The 20,638-nt window shown below is 44.7% G+C and overlaps 2 protein-coding genes across 6 annotated transcripts in view; one reads left to right on the top strand and one right to left on the bottom strand.

Moving 5' to 3' along the window:
- RASGRP2 (RAS guanyl releasing protein 2) overlaps positions 1-20,638 on the top strand; it is a 151,193-nt gene that overhangs the window by 75,173 nt on the left and 55,382 nt on the right. For all 5 annotated transcript variants that reach the window (XM_083164806.1, XM_083164805.1, XM_083164807.1 and 2 more), the window contains exons 7-11: positions 8,004-8,177; positions 8,372-8,488; positions 10,475-10,756; positions 13,521-13,598; positions 15,925-16,038. In XM_083164806.1, the coding sequence (XP_083020932.1) occupies positions 8,004-8,177; positions 8,372-8,488; positions 10,475-10,756; positions 13,521-13,598; positions 15,925-16,038 (765 nt within the window). The remainder of the gene's footprint in view (positions 1-8,003; positions 8,178-8,371; positions 8,489-10,474; positions 10,757-13,520; positions 13,599-15,924; positions 16,039-20,638) is intronic.
- LOC146045398 (uncharacterized) lies at positions 18,352-20,275 on the bottom strand. The gene is made up of 2 exons (XM_083164179.1): positions 19,856-20,275; positions 18,352-18,933 (listed from the first exon to the last, which is right to left on the bottom strand). Exons 1-2 carry the CDS (start codon positions 20,273-20,275, stop codon positions 18,355-18,357), a joined length of 999 nt encoding a protein of 332 aa, XP_083020305.1. The 3' UTR covers positions 18,352-18,354.

Raw genomic sequence — 20,638 nt, 5'->3', positions numbered from 1 at the left:
GCAGCCTAACCCTAACCCCCATCTTACTGCCTAACCCTAATCCTCCCTTCCTAGTGACTAATGCATACCCTCCTCCTAACATTTCCCCCATTCCTGCAGCCTAACCCTAACCCCCATCTTACTGCCTAACCCTAATCCTCCCTTCCTAGTGACTAATGCATACCCTCCTCCTAACATTTCCCCCATTCCTGCAGCCTAACCCTAACCCCCACCTTACTGCCTAACCCTAATCCTCCCTTACTAGTGACTAATTCATACCCTCCTCTTAACATTTCCCCCATACCTGCAGCCTAACCCTAACCCCCACCTTACTGCCTAACCCTAATCCTCCCTTCCTAGTGACTAATGCATACCCTCCTCCTAACATTTCCCCCATTCCTGCAGCCTAACCCTAACCCCCATCTTACTGCCTAACCCTAATCCTCCCTTCCTAGTGACTAATGCATACCCTCCTTCTAACATTTCCCCCATTCCTGCAGCCTAACCCTAACCCCCATCTTACTGCCTAACCCTAATCCTCCCTTCCTAGTGACTAATGCATACCCTCCTCCTAACATTTCCCCCATACCTGCAGCCTAACCCTAACCCCCATTTTACTGCCTAACCCTAATCCTCCCTTCCTAGTGACTAATGCATACCCTCCTCCGAACATTTCCCCCATTCCTGCAGCCTAACCCTAACCCCCACCTTACTGCCTAACCCTAATCCTCCCTTCCTAGTGACTAATGCATACCCTCCTCCTAACATTTCCCCCATTCCTGCAGCCTAACCCTAACCCCCACCTTACTGCCTAACCCTAATCCTCCCTTCTTAGTGACTAATGCATACCCTCCTCCAAACATTTCCCCCATTCCTGCAGCCTAACCCTAACCCCCACCTTACTGCCTAACCCCCATCCTCCCTTCCTAATGACTAATGCATACCCTCCTCCTAACATTTCCCCCATTCCTGCAGCCTAACCCCCATCTTACTGCCTAACCCTAATCCTCCCTTCCTAGTGACTAATGCATACCCTCCTCCTAACATTTCCCCCATTCCTGCAGCCTAACCCTAACCCCCATCTTACTGCCTAACCCTAATCCTCCCTTCCTAGTGACTAATGCATACCCTCCTCCTAACATTTCCCCATTCCTGCAGCCTAACCCTAACCCCCATCTTACTGCCTAACCCTAATCCTCCCTTCCTAGTGACTAATGCATACCTTCCTCCTAACATTTCCCTCATTCCTGCAGCCTAACCCTAACCCCCAACTTACTGCCTAACCCTAATCCTCCCTTCTTAGTGACTAATGCATACCTTCCTCCTAACATTTCCCCCATACCTGCAGCCTAACCCTAACCCCCATCTTACTGCCTAACCCTAATCCTCCCTTCCTAGTGACTAATGCATACCCTCCTCCTAACATTTCCCCCATTCCTGCAGCCTAACCCTAACCCCCATCTTACTGCCTAACCCTAATCCTCCCTTCCTAGTGACTAATGCATACCCTCCTCCTAACATTTCCCCCATTCCTGCAGCCTAACCCTAACCCCCACCTTACTGCCTAACCCTAATCCTCCCTTACTAGTGACTAATGCATACCCTCCTCCTAACATTTCCCCCATTCCTGCAGCCTAACCCTAACCCCCATCTTACTGCCTAACCCTAATCCTCCCTTCCTAGTGACTAATGCATACCCTCCTCCTAACATTTCCCCCATACCTGCAGCCTAACCCTAACCCCCACCTTACTGCCTAACCCTAATCCTCCCTTCCTAGTGACTAATGCATACCCTCCTCCTAACATTTCCCCCATTCCTGCAGCCTAACCCTAACCCCCACCTTACTGCCTAACCCTAATCCTCCCTTACTAGTGACTAATGCATACCCTCCTCCTAACATTTCCCCCATTCCTGCAGCCTAACCCTAACCCCCATCTTACTGCCTAACCCTAATCCTCCCTTCCTAGTGACTAATGCATACCCTCCTCCTAACATTTCCCCCATACCTGCAGCCTAACCCTAACCCCCACCTTACTGCCTAACCCTAATCCTCCCTTCCTAGTGACTAATGCATACCCTCCTCCTAACATTTCCCCCATTCCTGCAGCCTAACCCTAACCCCCATCTTACTGCCTAACCCTAATCCTCCCTTCCTAGTGACTAATGCATACCCTCCTCCTAACATTTCCCCCATACCTGCAGCCTAACCCTAACCCCCATCTTACTGCCTAACCCTAATCCTCCCTTCCTAGTGACTAATGCATACCCTCCTCCTAACATTTCCCCATTCCTGCAGCCTAACCCTAACCCCCATCTTACTGCCTAACCCTAATCCTCCCTTCCTAGTGACTAATGCATACCTTCCTCCTAACATTTCCCTCATTCCTGCAGCCTAACCCTAACCCCCAACTTACTGCCTAACCCTAATCCTCCCTTCTTAGTGACTAATGCATACCTTCCTCCTAACATTTCCCCCATACCTGCAGCCTAACCCTAACCCCCATCTTACTGCCTAACCCTAATCCTCCCTTCCTAGTGACTAATGCATACCCTCCTCCTAACATTTCCCCCATTCCTGCAGCCTAACCCTAACCCCCATCTTACTGCCTAACCCTAATCCTCCCTTCCTAGTGACTAATGCATACCCTCCTCCTAACATTTCCCCCATTCCTGCAGCCTAACCCTAACCCCCACCTTACTGCCTAACCCTAATCCTCCCTTACTAGTGACTAATGCATACCCTCCTCCTAACATTTCCCCCATTCCTGCAGCCTAACCCTAACCCCCATCTTACTGCCTAACCCTAATCCTCCCTTCCTAGTGACTAATGCATACCCTCCTCCTAACATTTCCCCCATACCTGCAGCCTAACCCTAACCCCCACCTTACTGCCTAACCCTAATCCTCCCTTCCTAGTGACTAATGCATACCCTCCTCCTAACATTTCCCCCATTCCTGCAGCCTAACCCTAACCCCCATCTTACTGCCTAACCCTAATCCTCCCTTCCTAGTGACTAATGCATACCCTCCTCCTAACATTTCCCCCATACCTGCAGCCTAACCCTAACCCCCATCTTACTGCCTAACCCTAATCCTCCCTTCCTAGTGACTAATGCATACCTTCCTCCTAACATTTCCCTCATTCCTGCAGCCTAACCCTAACCCCCATCTTACTGCCTAACCCTAATCCTCCCTTCCTAGTGACTAATGCATACCCTCCTCCTAACATTTCCCCCATTCCTGCAGCCTAACCCTAACCCCCACCTTACTGCCTAACCCTAATCCTCCCTTCCTAGTGACTAATGCATACCTTCCTCCTAACATTTCCCCCATACCTGCAGCCTAACACTTACCCCCATCTTACTGCCTAACCCTAATCCTCCCTTCTCAGTGACTAATGCATACCCTCCTCCTAACATTTCCCCCATTCCTGCAGCCTAACCCTACACTGCCTAAACCAACCCTCCACCCCCCCCCCCACCTCTTTATATGGCCATAACCAGCCCCGGCATACTTATGTTCTGGATTCTGATAGATGGGATTCCAGTGCTGGCATTTTGGGGTAAATCAGACCTGATCGCACGACCACGAATGTGCAGCAGCCAGTGATTAGGTAGACGCCGCCCCACCTTACATAACATTGTGTACGCTGTGCCTATGGATGTGTGCGCCTAGCAAAGACTTAGCAGCCAAGCAAAAATGGGCAAGTTCCGTAGCAAGCCGCACACCACCATATGATATTTTACACTGGTCCCTCAGAGCAGCCGGGGTCTTAGTCTGTGGATCTGGCCCGGAGCTGACATCACACACCCTCTCCTAACCCTTAACACTCCTATTAGACAGACGGTTACAGCCCCCAGATGTCAACTTCCTGTCAATCACCTTGTGAACAGCTTGCGAATAGATAAAGTAGCAGGACAGTGTTGTGCACGTGCATTGCGGCCTATACAATTATGCTGTTCATCATTAATAATTTGCTGTACATATTCGCAGCAGGTCTGAATCAGGCACTTTGAGCAGATCCCGAACGCCAAGAGGTGAAACGCATTGTGTTTGTGGAGGTAGTTGCAGAGATCGGAACACATTTAGCTGAAAAATCAAAGCACGTGAACAGAAAGTTTACATGCTGGAACAAATTGTTAAACAAAATAATCAAATATGGACAGCTGAAAATTGCTTTGTTCACTCTTTCCTTTCTTTACGTATGATTTTGGTGGTTATGGAGGGGTGTTAGACCTTTTATTCATTTTATACTTTATTGACTGTATGATGATTACTTTTAGAGCATTGATAGTACAGTAATTGTATATGTTTTGCTGTTCAGCCTAATAAAGCTGAGTGAGTACAGTTTCAAAATTGTAGTTTGTACAACCAATAACTATATTTATCAGGTGTTAATGTGGTTGTAGAGAAGAGAAATGAAAATACTTTATTTAGGTAACTAGTCAATTAAGCTGAAAGAAGGCAATTTTTCTGGAAGCTACAGTGTCATGAAAGAGTTTATTTTGTAACTGTCATTTATAATGTCATGGGTCCTACCCCCCTATAATATTATCACTCAATGCTGAAAAAGTCTTGAACACAATTTCATGGCAATTTATGCTTAAAATGAAACTGCAATTTGGCGTCTCTTTGGTCCAAACTTGTCTTTTCTCCAGCAAATTTTCCCCTTAACTAAAGGTGCCGGATAGATTTTAGGAAAAATACAATTGCTTACCCAATTTCCTGGCCAAATAATCTTCACATACACACACACACACACACACACACACACACACACACACCCACACACCCACACACGATTGAGTAAATGATCAGAGAATTAGATGAGTCATTTAATGACTGTAGATCGTATACACATCATTGTCACATCGGTCATCACAACTCCATATACGGAATGATGTGTGCCAAATCTATACATACATACATGTACTCAGTGACCATGTTCGCGATGGGACCTGACATTGGCAAGTATATACTCACTTGCCAATGCCGGGCCCGAGGAACGATGGTGAGGGAGAGGTGCCATTCTACATCCGCCAGCATTGTCCTCCATTGTCCTGCATGTACAGATGTCGCAGGACATTGCTAATGACCCACAGGAGCGTGCATCGTTAACAACTGTCATTATCGCGCATACTGTATTACAGTATCTAATATATCATCTAGTGTGTACGCTCTTTCATTTTCTTTAACCCTAGGATTTTTGTGCTAAAGCAGATTATAACCAACAGCACAAAATCTATTGACTTTTCTTATTAACTATTTACATTTACTTTCCCTTCATTCCTTTTATTTCTGATACATTATTTTATACAAATTCTAATCTATTGTATATTTTGTTAAATCTATCCATGTTTATCAAAACAAATTCTTTTAAAATATGTAATTGGTCCTATGTAATATTGCCTTCTAAAATGAAGGTTTCTGTAAGTGATCCAACCTTCTCTGTTACATTGCAGTATACATGTGCTTGTTCTTCGGCAATACAGGTTGAGTATCCCGTATCCGAGTATCCGTTATCCGAATTATTCCGAAAACCATACATTCCAGAAAGTGAAAAAAAAATATTTTTTTGCTAAAAACTCACTGGGGACATATGTAACAGCACTACTGAGGACATGATATGTAACTGGTACTAAATATGTACAAGAAAATGATTGCTTGGCATTCAAATTCAATATCTGAGATAGTACACAAATTTTGTTTCATGTTTTGAAACCTTGTTTTTTGAACAAATAAAATATATTTGTGTGTATTTTATGTGGTAATAAAATATATTTGTGTGTATTTTATGTGTTTATACAGCATACATGTAAGATACTTCAAAATACATCATTGAAATATTAAAATATTCCGAAATACAGAATAATCCGTTATCCAAAATTCTCCTGGTCCCGAGCATTTTGGATATGGGATACTCAACCTGTACCATATACGTACTGTACCGCTGTAACATGCAGTCACATGCTGACAACTAACGTGGGCTTAATTGTATGCTTTTGGGAAACTCAAAGGCTCTAATTTAGTTACTTGTGAGGTTCCGTAATAGCCACACACATTGTTTTGGTGTATACGTTATTTCCAGCAGTTAAGGCTAAGATAATGAAACCATATTGCTTGCACCACTATGAAGTGAGTGAAGATCATTACCTAACATTTTCCTAAAATACATAATACATTATTATTAGAGACAGGATTATATGCAACATAAAAAGCTTGAAATATGCATGACAAATACTTAAAATATGCATGAAAAGCGTTAAAATATGCTACACTAAATAATAAAAAAAGTAATTTTTAACTTATTTATTTAAAAATCAACATACAAATAGTTGCAAATAAACCTCAAAAATAGGTCCACAGCATCTGCAGATGTCTAGTGCTGTACACAGGATTTGTTTTCTTCCTGGCTGCTACAGCAGACTGCAGCATCCAAAGCTCTTCTTGCATCAACTGCACGGACCCTCATCTCCAGCGCCAATGGATCAAATGTCATCATACCGTGTGAGGGCGGCGCAGTGGAAGGCTTCTTCCCTGCGCCACATACTCACTGTGACATGACATTTCCTCTGCGCCGCGTGATGTAACAACCCTTCCGCCCCCGCCTCCTCTGCTGCAGAAGTCTGTCTCTTGGTGTAAAGTCCCAGGCCAGGGGTAGGCAAAGGTTCAGGAGCTTCGTAATGGCATCCACCCCGACTGACTTTTATCAACATGGATTGGCAGCCTAGAGCAGAATCAGACATAGCATACATCCAAGGTTCCCCACACTGCGCACATATTGCCCCAGCCTGCACACTCTACTACTACCTGGCCAGCAGCAGCAGGGCAAAGCAGTGCTGTGACTCACGAGTGGAAAGAAGGTGGGGCCTAAAATATGCACCATCACTAGATTTTAGGTAAAATATGCAATAACCAGTGAGAATGGGCAAAATATGCAAATGCATATAATCCTGTCTCTAATTATTATATTTCCAAGACCTGAAGTTCGGTATTTCTCATATTAAATAGCTGTAACATTGTTGACATGTTTGAAAAAAGACAAAAGTCTATCATGTTCAACCTATTTTTACCTGGGTTATCTGTGTTTATTGAGAATAAGAGAGAATAAAAGCCAAGTTCTGCTTATTGTGGATACAGAGCTTGCTTTTGACCTGATCGCAGATGACTGCGAGTAGTTAGCCACCACCCAGACAAACCTGCCCTGTGTAAATCTGCAAGAGAATTGTGAAATTATCGCAGATCGCTATCAATCGTAATGCCAAACGCTATTCACGGACCATTTAATTATTTTTCCAGTCTGTGCAAATGTGAGTCTGACTCGGCTGTTCATCTGCGACAGAGACAGGCTGGTCGAGGCTGGCGCTGACATCACAGACCCTCCCTTAAAATACCTGGACATGCCTCCATTTTTTTGGACAATCCCTTAGAACAGCCAGTGTCCACCCCCAAACACCGGCTTCCTGTCAGTCAACCTCTTGCCAAACTGCAATTACAATCCATACGCAATTTCTGTCACTATTTGGCATTGCGCATACATGCTAAGTTCCATACGCATGCACAGTTTGATAATCGTACAGTCCTTGGGAACGGGTGCATTGCGGGCAGAAAAAACGGTACATTCGGTACACTGGAATTTTGCCGGTACTGTAACGGCAAAATCAGTACTATTGGAGGGTATGCAATACATCTCGGGGCTGTGTCTTCCTGCTTTGCCTAGGTAAAGATGTAAGGCAGGATATGTTATACCGGCATGCGTCTTGCATTACCCCAGTGTGAAGTATTGCTGCATTTACCTTACCATGAGAGTGTGCCTTATGTACTGTTGTTAGCTAGCAGTGTGGAAGTAATGGTCATCTACTGCACTTTCACTTTCTGTATTTTACGCATGACTTTATTTTCTAGTGTTAATAAACATGTCTGAAAATTTTTGAAGCCAATCAGAGACTTTGTATTTGACATCTGATGATATCTATTATTTGCCTCTGATAAGCATTACTTTGTGTTCTCACTTTAATTCTAGTTTCAAGATTATCACAGCTTTGTCCTTCATGGCTGTACTGTTGGAAACCCTGTCTTGGAGAGATTCATAGCCCTTTTCAATGGTGTTTCTCAGTGGATCCAACTTATGGTGCTCAGCAAACCTACTCCACAACAGAGGGCAACTGTCATTAAGCAGTTTGTGCAGGTGGCAGAGGTATGTACTGTATGCAGGTATTTACCATACTGATGTCTCAGGCATGTCTAAGCTGTAACACTCAAGTCCATGTCATTCAAGAGAAAGTTTGTGGTGTCTCATTAGGGAATTATTTAATGAACGTCTACATATATGTATTTTAGTGTACCTAAGGTGTTATTTCAATTTAACTAACAGCTTCTTCTTTACTACAGAGACTTCTGGAGCTTCAAAACTTTAACACCCTTATGTCTGTTGTTGGCGGCCTAAGCCACAGCTCCATCTCCCGTCTCAAGGAAACGCAATCGCACGTGTGCGCAGAGACCACTAAGGTAAATGGAATATGTTTTCTGCATTATGAGACATACCTTCTCTCTCTCTACATACACATACATGAAAAAAAAGACCATCGCCATTACCAGTTTGCCATGCTGTGTATAATCAGCCGTTCTGCTGTTGCAAATGCTCTGGGGGGCCTGCTGATAGAGCCTCTGTCGGTCATCCTGTTGATGAAGACACCAAGCGTCCCGCTGATGGAGCGGTGGCGGTTCCAGCTTAAGGAGTAGTGACAGGTCCCTGCAGATGGAGCCGCAGCGAGTCCCACTGAATGCCTCTGCAGGTCCTAGCGCCTGGCAGCACTCGCCAATCTGCTAGACAGTCGCAGACTGTTGCTGCTCTCATTTAAAAAAAAAAAAAATGATAGAGGGGGCACAGACCCTTGTGCCCTCCCCCTGAATCTACCACTGTACACATATACACATACTGTATATACCTTGGGTATTTGTATGGGTTATCTCCCACACCGTAACTTTTGTAATGTGCCCAACATGGCTGCTTCACCAGGTACATTTGTGGGTAGGTTGAAAAATGCATGGAACTGTCAGTTGGAGTCCTACTCCTTGAGTTAGGACACAGCAGCCACCCACTTCCAGAAACTACTGTGCAAGAGATAATGGTAAATGAATTAGCGATGCGAAAGGTGTGTTTGATTGGTTCGCAAGGTTTTGACTCATGATCAAAAAAGACAAGCGTTTTCCAATTATCGCAAAAACTTTTGGAGCATGTGCAGCCTAATTTTTCTGACAGAGTGATAACAGGTGATGAAACTTGGATCTTTAAATACAATCTGGAGACCAAAAGGCAAAGTGCAGAGTGGCACACATCAACGTTGTCCCCCCCCCCCCCCCCCCCAAAAGGTCCGAATGAGCAAATCAATGACCAAATCCATTCTTGTTGTCTTTCTCGGGTGTGGTCCACAAGGAATTTCTATCTACCAGCCAAATGATGCATTTTACACAGGAGTTCTCAGTCACTTGAGAAACAGGGTCCTAGGCATCCGCAAAGAGATTGCCACTTGCTTTGTCCTCCATTACGATAATGTGCCAAGCTACAGTACACATCACTGCAAGTGAGTGTTTTGGCCAAGCATAATGTGACAACGCTGCCTTAACCACCCTACAGTCCAGATCTGGCACTGGCCGACGGATCAAATGAGGCTTAAAAGGACACCGTTTTCAGACTGTAGACAAAGAGAAAATGACAGACACGCTGGTAATGGTGTATCGATGGTCCAGGGTCATACTTTGATGATTATTAACCCTATGTATCTGAAAAATCAATAAAATATTTTTTTCCAGATTTACATAGTAGTTAAGTTGAAAAAAGACTTACGTCCATCAAGTACAACCTTTTGTTGCCAGTTATGTCCCTGAATATATTTATCCAATGAATACTTGTCTAACCTTAATTTAAATGTAGTTACTGTATCTGCCGAAGACACTTCCATAATTTTACTGCCCTGAAGCCCTTCCTTCTTAGTGTATTAAACCTTTTCTCCTCCAGTCTAAGTTCATGCCGTCGTGTCCTAGATTTTGGAGTAAATAGGGTGCCTGATAGGTCATTGTATTGGCCCTTAATATATTTGTATGTGTTAATCATGTCTCCTCTTAAACGTCTCTTTTTCAGCGTAAACAATTCTAATTTGGCGAGTCTGTCCTCATAGCTTAAGGCGTCCATCCCTTTTATAGGCTTGGCTGCCCTTCTCGGACACTGAGTACTGCACCCCAGTTTGTTGTCAACTTGGACTCCTAGGTCATTTTCCAAATCTGATTTACACAATTCTACCCTGTTTAAATGATATGCAGCCCCTTTGTTATGTCTCCAGAGATGCATGACATTTGTCCACATTGGACCTCATTTGCCATTTTTTTGGGCCACTCATCTAGTTTATTTACAAGAGGTAACCAGTTTGTAAAGCAGATTTTAAATAATACATAGGCTTAACTATTTTTTGCATCTTGCTCTGCCCTGTTTGATAGGTCTATGATTCTCTGTTGGAGCTTCTTACCTCCTCCGATAACTACTCAAGGTACAGGCGCAGGTTCGCACTTTGTGAAGGTTTCCGTTTTCCTGCTCTGGGAGTACACTTAAAAGACCTTATGGCTTTGCATGTGGCTCTGCCGGACTGGACTGACAAAGCCAGAGGGGCCATTAACATCTCTAAGATGCATCAGGTATATAAAGTTGTTCATGAACTCACGGAAACACAGAGGCAGAAACTTACAGTGACTGCAAACAATGATCTTCTCAACTTGTTAACGGTAAGAGACTTCAAAGCAAGCACATATTTTACACTTACAAATAGAGGCAATAGGGTATATTTATTTAATGCAATTCTACAATATCACAGATATTCTTTTTTTGCAGCCTGTTTTTTGCTTGGCAGAAAGCGTCAATTGTGAGCATAAAGGTTTGGTACTTGTGTAGTTTCACGGCGCCTTGCGGGGCTCGCTTCGCTCGCCCACGCTGCGCGCTCGCCACGCTATCTAAAATCAACTCCATGCCAACGTGGATAGTGGGGGTATGAACTATCCACGTTGGCATGGAGTTAAGTTACTTTATTTTAGTTTGGCGAGCGTACCCAACCCGGAAGTAGCACGGTGCCATGCTGGCGCCGTGAAACTACACAAGAACCAAAGGGTTTTTTTCACACGCATGCGGAAAGTGTGCGTCCAATAGGTGAACAAATATAGAATTTTTAAAACGCTTATTAAAATAATGTAGTAGTAAGAAGTGGCGGTTTTTCCCTATGGGCTGCAGGACTGTAGCCTCCCCAGGTAAAATCCGCCACTTTAGTGAAGCCAGATGCAGTCTGTGAGACTCCACTGGCTTCACTGTGACTGGCAGTGACTTCCTATTGGAAGTCTGACCTGCCAGTCACAAAGGCAGTCCCATTGGGAGGTGTTCCCTCCCTCCGGGACACCTCTCTATGGGCTGCCGTGCAGAATCAACGTTTGTGCATGCGCAGTACCTATATCGGTACTACGTACATCGCTGGTCCCGGTGCCGGTCATTTGTATAGTACAGGTGCCGGGACTATGTTTACTTCTATGGGCTGCTGCCGAAGCAGCCCATAGAAGCTGGCCATATGCGCAGAAGTTTATACTGCGCATGCGCCACTCCCAGCGCCTGTCATCAGAGCACAGGCGCCGGGAACTCACTGCAGGGACCAGCAGCGGCGATGAGGGGTGGGGGGGGGTGTGCCTGCATCGCAGTCAGAGGCAGCCCCGCCCCCCACAAAAGGTACGGGCCACCACTGGTAGGAAGCATACTGTTGCCTAACCATATATTTTATAATCTCCAGCAATGTTCCCTCTAATTTTACGAAGGCTGTGTGCGGCAAAAGATTTTGGCTGTGCAACTTTGAAAGGAAATGTTTATTTTTGTGCGTCACTTCTATATATAACTGGAAAATGACGTTCAGCATTTGTGTTAACTTTACTTCAAAATGATATTAAACATTTAAAACATTTAAACATTCAAAACACAGCACATGATGTAGTTAATGGGTGAAACACACATTAATTTAGTCCACAACTGCAAAAAAGGGACCACTGCTGCTTTGTGCGCTCTGTTGTAATGTCTGTGCGCATGCTCGGCGAGTTGTGTGCGCGCGCACACGCGCACAGCTTAGAGGGAACACTGATCTCCAGTGTATCCTACTGCATGGTCCTAGTATTTTATATACAGTACAGATGTATTAAGCCTGGTTAAGAGATAAAGTGGAGATAATGCATCAGACAATTAGCTATGTTTGAAAAATGACAGGAGTTGATTGGCTGGAGCATTATCACCTTCCACTTTATCGCAATATCAGACTCGGCAGAAGTACTGGAGCCGGTTATACGTACAGGGGAGGACCCCAAACTTTATTTTTTTCTTTAAATTATATGCGCACTTCAGTGAAATCGGAGGAAACATGCTGGAATACTGGTGATGTGCAACTCTATAATCCCCTACACATCAAGCTTGTCCACAGGGTTTTAATATATGCTAAATATTACATTTCCCCATTAGTGTGGATCTGGATTGTTATGTGATTTCTGAAATTTCTCTATATGGATCCAACCTTTTCTGTTGATTTGGAGACTTTTTCTTTATATTTAATTAGGATCCACTTTATTTCTTTGTATGGATGAGGCTTTTTCTGTGTATTTATTATGGATCTATCTTTCTTACTATTGGGTGATCTGATTACAATATATGGGCATGCTGACCGGAGTAACACTGTTCTACCTAATGCATACCCATTTCTCCCAACATCACATTACAGGGGGGTCTATCTGGATGTCTATTATTGTAAGCCCAGACCAGGCTACTGGGTGCCGTATGTTGCTCTGACGGTTGGGATTCTGGCGGTCATTACTCAGACATCAGAATCCCGACTGTTAAATGTCCAACAGTCAGGATCCCGACTGACTGGGCTAATCTTCCTCGTTGGAGTCCATGACCCCCATAGAGGGAGAATTGAACCTTTGGTGACCGCAGCAAGCCCCGGTCCGAGACCCGGCTGTCTGAGTATCATACCACACCCAGGCTACCACCACTAGAGGTTATATATGTCAGGGACTACAAATAACAAAACCAAGTTGCAGCCAAATGACATTGAAAGTATATAAAATGGAACAGAGTCATTTTACATCCTATGATAGAACATGGGGTTTGCACTTCTTAATTATTTTAATTAGAAAGGCAATCATGGCAGAATGATTATTATAAATCTGTAAGATAAGACAGATTGCTGTTACATCTCAAAACTGAATATGAAAAAAAAAATATTTCGAATATATCGTTATTTAATGTTGGCACTTGGTAACTGGAGCCTGCTGTTTGATACTTTCCTTGGCACTGTTCATTGGCAAATACTGGAACCTAGGATTGATCACATTTTCAATGATCTTTCAAAAAGAAATGATGTGAGTGAATGCACTAAACTAATAGTAGATTTTATCATTTATCTCCTTTTTATAGTTAAATGAAATATTTTCTTTTGATCATCTTGCCCATGTCAATTCTGTATATTAGGTTTCTCTGGACCAATATCGATCAGAGGAAGAAATTTACCAGCTGTCTCTGCAAAGAGAACCAAGGGCACGTTCATCGGTAAGACTACTGTAGAACTGAAGACTGTTTCTGTTTGCTGGGGGTGGGTGGGTAGAATTGTTAGGACAGAACACAGGAACTGGACCACATAGGAATAAAAAATGAAATAATAATTGTATAGTGAATACTGTTTCTTTGTAAAACACAGCCTGTGTGTCCATGTGTACAGTGTGACTAACTATACATGTTCCAGACGCCTGTCCATGTGTACAGTGTGACTAACTATACATGTTCCAGACGCCTGTCCATGTGTACAGTGTGACTAACTATACATGTTCCAGACGCCTGTCCATGTGTACAGTGTGACTAACTATACATGTTCCAGACGCCTGTCCATGTGTACAGTGTGACTAACTATACATGTTCCAGACGCCTGTCCGTGTGTACAGTGTGACTAACTATACATGTTCCAGACGCCTGTCCATGTGTACAGTGTGACTAACTATACATGTTCCAGATGCCTGTCCATGTGTACAGTGTGACTAACTATACATGTTCCAGACGCCTGTCCATGTGTACAGTGTGACTAACTATACATGTTCCAGACGCCTGTCCATGTGTACAGTGTGACTAACTATACATGTTCCAGACGCCTGTCCATGTGTACAGTGTGACTAACTATACATGTTCCAGACGCCTGTCCATGTGTACAGTGTGACTAACTATACATGTTCCAGACGCCTGTCCGTGTGTACAGTGTGACTAACTATACATGTTCCAGACGCCTGTCCATGTGTACAGTGTGACTAACTATACATGTTCCAGACGCCTGTCCATGTGTACAGTGTGACTAACTATACATGTTCCAGACGCCTGTCCATGTGTACAGTGTGACTAACTATACATGTTCCAGACTTTGGGACAGATGCGTGACCTAGTGTTAAGTGCATATGCTGCACTTATCGCTAGTTAACTGGGGGATAACGCTTTTTGAAATGTATTACTGGTACACCTAACATATGCTAGGGACAGCCTGCCAATTATCGCTCAGCACGGTTGTCCCCTTCAAACCCCCCCCCCCCCCCCCAGCAAATAGCAGCGCGGGGCAATGTATTTACTGTCACCTAGGCATTAAGCCGCTTCGCCATCCCAAGGTTTGTGTTGTCCTATTCCCACTGCATGGACAATGCTAGCCCTGCTGCTGGCTCCAGGCTGCGCATGAGATCTTGTGCATGTACAGTGAGCTGGCCGGGAAGGCAGAGACCACATGTCAGTCTGAGCTGGTGAGCTGTCTCCAGGAGGGGGACATCGACGAAGGGGGGAGTTTGCTCTCTCCTGCTCCCTTCCTGTTTCGCCTCGTTAATGCAGCAAATCAGGAAGTATTATAGTGGCGCGATAAGCGCCGCAATAATACATCTGCCCCTTTGTATCTAAGGCTTAAGGGGTGATATATGTATAAGGAAGTACACTGTAAGATGCAGTGAAAGGTGATAATGCACCAGCCAATCAGCTATGTTTGAAAAATGACAGTTAGGAGTTGATTGGCTGATGCGTTATCACCTTCCAATTTCTCTCCACTTTATCTCTTTACCAGGCTTAATACATCTGCCCCTCAATTTGCAAACAGCAAACACTACCATTGTCCATGCTTTCTTTTTAAGATAAGACCTCCCACCCAGACAAGTCCTTCCTTTATTAACTATTCATTCTGTAGAAAAGAGGGGTTGGAAGTAATGGTGAGAGGTAGAATTTGGAGTTGCCTCCTAGTACCTCCACTGGTTGGTTGCTTGCTGTGTGTTACAAACCAAAGTGCCAGCTCCAGATATGACCATCTGAGATATCCTGCAGCTAATGTAGAGGACAGGGCAAAGAAAATATATATAATGGAATGATTCAGATGTGAATGCAAGTCATCCATAATTGTTCCTGCATTGTATGTACAGAACCAAAGGTGCATATCTGTCCGTAGGCACAGTTTTACAGCTATCATCTATCCAAGTAAACTGTCTCCTATTTGAATGCTTGGTTTAATGTTGGTCGTCATTGTAAATGCACACCTCCACCAGCCCTCATACTTGGTGCAATAGATACATCTGAAACCAGCATTCTCACTGGTGTGCAGCACAAAATGCCATCTTTATACCCTCACTGATCTTCTTCGCCTGCATGAAAAGGCCCCTCACAGCCCTGTTACACCCCTTCAGACACAAGTGGAGATTTGACTGAAACGCATATGACTCTGTATTTGCATAAGTTTGTTTCCAAAGCACATTCTACAAACAAACATTCTTTTTTATCTTTGCATCGGAAGCAATGTCACCATTGAAAGAGAATGCTTGATTTATATAATAATGTATCTCAAATTCCTTTTTCATGTCTTCTTCAGCAAGTAGTTGTCAAATCACCTCCATCTCCAACACTTCCCATGGAGGAATGGGCTTCCCTCAAAGCAAAACCAGACCAAGCTTTGTTATGTCAACACATAGAGAAAATGGTGGAGGTAAGTCCTTCATTTTGGTATGGAGAAAGCATCCATTTTACTTGAATATTACAAAATTGCATGGGGTGCTCCGATACTTCCCTCTGCTGTGGTGGAGGCTGTGCAGTGGTTAATGAGCTGTGTACAATGGGAGGATCTTTTTGAATCTCAGATAATGACTCAAGTTCACCCATTGTGCAAAATGTTGATTTACTAACTTAAGTCAACTAAATTCCTTTCTTTTTTCCTTTGGTAAAGACAGACGAATGAAGGCCCCATACACACCGGAAAGATCAGGATCGTCTAACGATCGTCTAACGATTTTACGTGCACTTCCCTGGAGCGCTCTCCCGCGGCTTACTCACGATGTGCTAACGATCGTGTTTCTTTTGCAAACGATGTACTTACGATGTTGATACGATACGACGTCGCTCCCGACGGTCGTACGACCATCGGATGTGCGGATCGTGAGTACATCGTGTGTGCACTGGCCATGGTCGTTTATGACATGTAATTAAGGGGCTGGGCTAGCAGAGGGGGGACAAAGACCAGTAGCCATTTTAAAGGACCTCATTTCTGCTTTGTGACTAGTGAGGCTTGGTGTATACCTGCTGAACGCTGCACATTGTTATTTTGGTCTGCTTTGTTTTTGCCTGGCATTACAAAGTGTGCTTTTATTTTTCCCATTCTGCTTTTTGCATTATGGATTCTTTCCAGCAAGAATTCCTGCTTTCCTACGCTGTCCTCAGGGTGAGGAGGATGAGGGCCCAGCGTAGGAAGGCTCGGTCCTGCTGGACCAAGCAGTGGCTCCTAGGCCGACAGGCGCGGTCTCATATGCCCCTGTTGATGGAGATTCGCGAGAATAATCCCCAGGATTATAGGAATTTTCTTCGCATGGACGATGACACCTTCCAGGAGCTGCTGCGTCTTGTCACCCCCCTCATCCAGAAGCAGGATACCAAGTACCGCATGGCTATCCCTGCTGAGGACCGGCTGGTGGTGACCCTCAGGTTTCTGGCAACAGGAGGATCGCTGGCGGACCTCAAGTTTGGAGCCATCATCTCCCCGCAAGCTTTGAGCCTGATTATACCGGAGACCTGTAAAGCGATTGTGAAGGTCCTGCAGCATCAGTATTGCAAGGTAAGGAAAAATGCAGCACACAATTGTAGTGAAAACATTATTTTTTTTATTTAAATAATTTAACCGTCAGATTCACAAATACTTATAAATGTATTTTTTCAAGTATAAATATAAAAAGTGCAAAAACAGTAATGCAAATACCCCCCCAAAAAAACAATTGTAATGGCTTTGGTCTGCCATGAGGTAGAGATCAGTATGCCACATGGTGCTTGTAGCGCAGATAATGCATGTCCCCTCCACCTCACGTGGCGCATAGTGCAGATGCAATAGTCCCGGCCCCATTGATATGCACTATGCGCCACGTGGCCCTGTCCTTTGTCTGCACCACATGTACCATGTGCCATACTGCACATTGAGTACACATACATTAAAAAAGTGCTTTGTGTTTTTTTAAAATATTGCTATAAAATGTTAATGAAGTTTGCAATGCGGTAAGGGGCAGTATGGCAGACGGCACATGTAGCGCAGACAATGAAAGCACCCTCATGCCTGCATGGCACCTAGTACAGAAGCATTGGTCCCGGCCCCATTGCTTTGCACTGTGCGCCACAGTATCATGAAGGTCCTTTCTTTGTCTGCGCAACATGCACCATGTGCCATACTGATCCATGCATGGACCTATAGCAAAAACACACATAATATATAAAACCTAGGCAAAGTGCCCTAACAAGTAAAAGAATTAACATAAAACCACAGAAATGCCTAATTGCCGTGCGTTAAGGGGCAGTATGGCAGACGGCACATGTAGCGCAGACAATGAAAGCACCCTCATGCATGCATGGCACATAGTACAGAAGTATTGGTCCCGGCCCCATTGCTCTGCACTGTGCGCCACAGTATCATGAAGGTCCTTTCTTTGTCTGCGCAACATGCACCATGTGCCATACTGCTCCATGCATGGACCTATAGCAAAAACACACATAATATATAAAACCTAGGCAAAGTGCCCTAACAAGTATTAACATAAAACCAAACCAATGCCTCATTGCCTTGTGGTATGGAGCAGTATGACAGACGGTGCTTGTAGGGCAGATAATGAAAGGGCCATCAGGATTACCTGTTGCATACCGCAGATGCAATGGTCCCGGCCCCATTGTTCTGCGGTATGCAACAGGTCACCATAGCCATTATCTCCGCCACAAGCACCGTGTGCCATACTACTCCATGCCAACTTTTAAATAATTGTATGGAATGTGCTTATAAATCTTGTAAAACCGGTGTTTCGTCTTGGTCCGTGCTGTCACTCAACAATGATGTATACAGGTGACTGTAGCGAGGAGGTGTAGCCGGTTGGGTACAGGATTGCGCACTCGGTGGGGTGGTTTCAGGCAATGAGGCAAGTGCTGGTGAGGGTACGGCACTACTAGTAGATGGCGTCTCCTGCCATGGGAGAAGTCCAACTAATTTGGTTTGAATTGTCAGAAGGCCAAGACGGCCCCTAAACAGGAGTTCGCTAGTGAGACGTTCGAACGCCATCTGTTGTTCCGGATTCAACTTCCGCAAGCCCTCAGCCACGTATTTGCCGAAGGTGTCATACTGGTCAGGGGGCCTACGCAGCACCTGCTCTGCTCGTATAAGTATATCATCATCCGGGTCTGGGTCAGGGACTGTCTTGGTCCTGCGTTTTTTCTTTTTTGAGAATAGTTGTGGCGGGGTGGGGGTTTCTGGCACTCCACAGATTGTTCCAGATGAGTCAATTGCAGGTGGCTCAGGGGTTGGCGATGGGGTTGGGGTAGGGGTTGAGGTGTGGCCAACCTCTTTCTCTGTGCTTGTTGTCTGTTGAAAAGAAAATAACAACAATTAGTTAACATCTCCTTTTCTTTTTTGTTCCAGTTCCCCAACACCGTGCAGGAGTGGCAAAACATCGCTGCTGGATTCGACGAGGCGTGGAACTTCCCTAATTGTGGAGGAGCCATTGATGGGAAACACGTCCGCATCAATCAGCCACCCCACAGTGGTTCCTACTACTTCAACTACAAGGTATACTTCAGTATTGTGCTGATGGCTGCGGTTAATGCAAACTATATATTCATCTTTGTGGATGTCGGCAGGAATGGGCGGGCTTCAGATGGTGGAACTTTGAAGGACACAAAGTTCTACCAGAGGCTCGCCTCCAACACCCTGCACTTGCCCACAGTCAAAGAAACGAAGCATGGGCTGAACTTTGTTTTCGTGGCGGACGAGGCATTTGGGCTTCATGAACACATCATGAAGCCCTATGCCAAACGTGGTCTTGACCACGACAAACGGGTCTTCAATTACAGGCTCTCCAGGGCACGGCGGCTTGTGGAAAGTGCATTTGGAATTATGGCTAGTAGATTCCGCATTTTCCACACAGCCATCAACCTGCGGCTGGATAAAATCGACTGGGCCGTCATGGCGTGCTGTGTCCTGCACAATCTACTTCGGCGCAAAGAAAGGGCCCATCGGCCGGCAGGACCAGCACCACAGGAGGACCCAGACGAGCCTAAGGAGGTTGCACCAATCGTGTCCCTGGAGACGCCGGCCCAGCAGTACCGGGGGTCAGCAAGAGCCAAACAGGTCAGGGACCAATATAAGGAGTACTTTAATGGCGTTGGTGCTGTCCCCTGGCAGGAAGACCACATTTAAAAAATGATGGGACTGCAAAGGAATGCTCTATAGGAGCCTAAAACAAACAAAGGAGGAAGGGGTGTATACACATTGGACCAGTACTTACCGACAACGGCTGGGAACTTTCATCCAGGCCCACAAACACATCGTCTGCCTCACTCTCCACCATTAGGTACAGTCCCGACCTTGGCACCTCCTGGCTCAACATGAAGGTCAGCAGGTTGTAGTACCATAACGACGTCTCGTATACATCTGCAGTTCCTGCACCGGACCTTTTGGACGATTGCATTTTCTTGTGTTCTTTAAGGAACACGGTCATCAAGTTCTGAATTTTTTTACGGACCCAGTCCGCATCAGCCTCGGGATTGTAGCTCTTGCTGAATTGGGCCAGCTCCTGAAGCGCTTGAGCTCTTTTAATTTTATTGCTGTACTCCTTTGATTTAGTTTTCCAAAGGCAGTCCAGCTCCCTATATTTCTCAAGGAACGCCTCTATAAATTCGTGTTCCTTGGCAATCGCCTGGGCCATTTCTGTAAAAAATGAATAGATTTAGAAAAAACCTATGTACATACTTTTTGACAAAACAAGTTGTCTTCATATAAACAGTATATGTAAATATGTTTCAATACACTGTATATTATTATTAAGAATACATGTTTGGTTTTAAAATTATTAAACAAATTTTAATAAATATTATTATAATATTTTGTTTACAAAACTTTTTTAAATCCTGGGGTGGGAGAACATCACCTGCAAAAGGGCAGCTGGATGGTAACATTATGCTTTGGGTAGTGGGTAGGCCGCAGGGGGGTGGGGTGGCCTGTGGTGGCATACTGTGTAGTGGGTAGGCCGCAGGGGAGCATAGTAAGCTGTGGTGGCATAATGCACCTG

The sequence above is a fragment of the Crinia signifera genome, chromosome 11, assembly GCF_055691185.1.
Source record: "Crinia signifera chromosome 11, ASM5569118v1, whole genome shotgun sequence".
Classification (NCBI taxonomy): Eukaryota; Metazoa; Chordata; class Amphibia; order Anura; family Myobatrachidae; genus Crinia; species Crinia signifera.
Note: the sequence above shows the minus strand (reverse complement) of the source record. Positions and strands in the feature narration are given on the sequence as shown.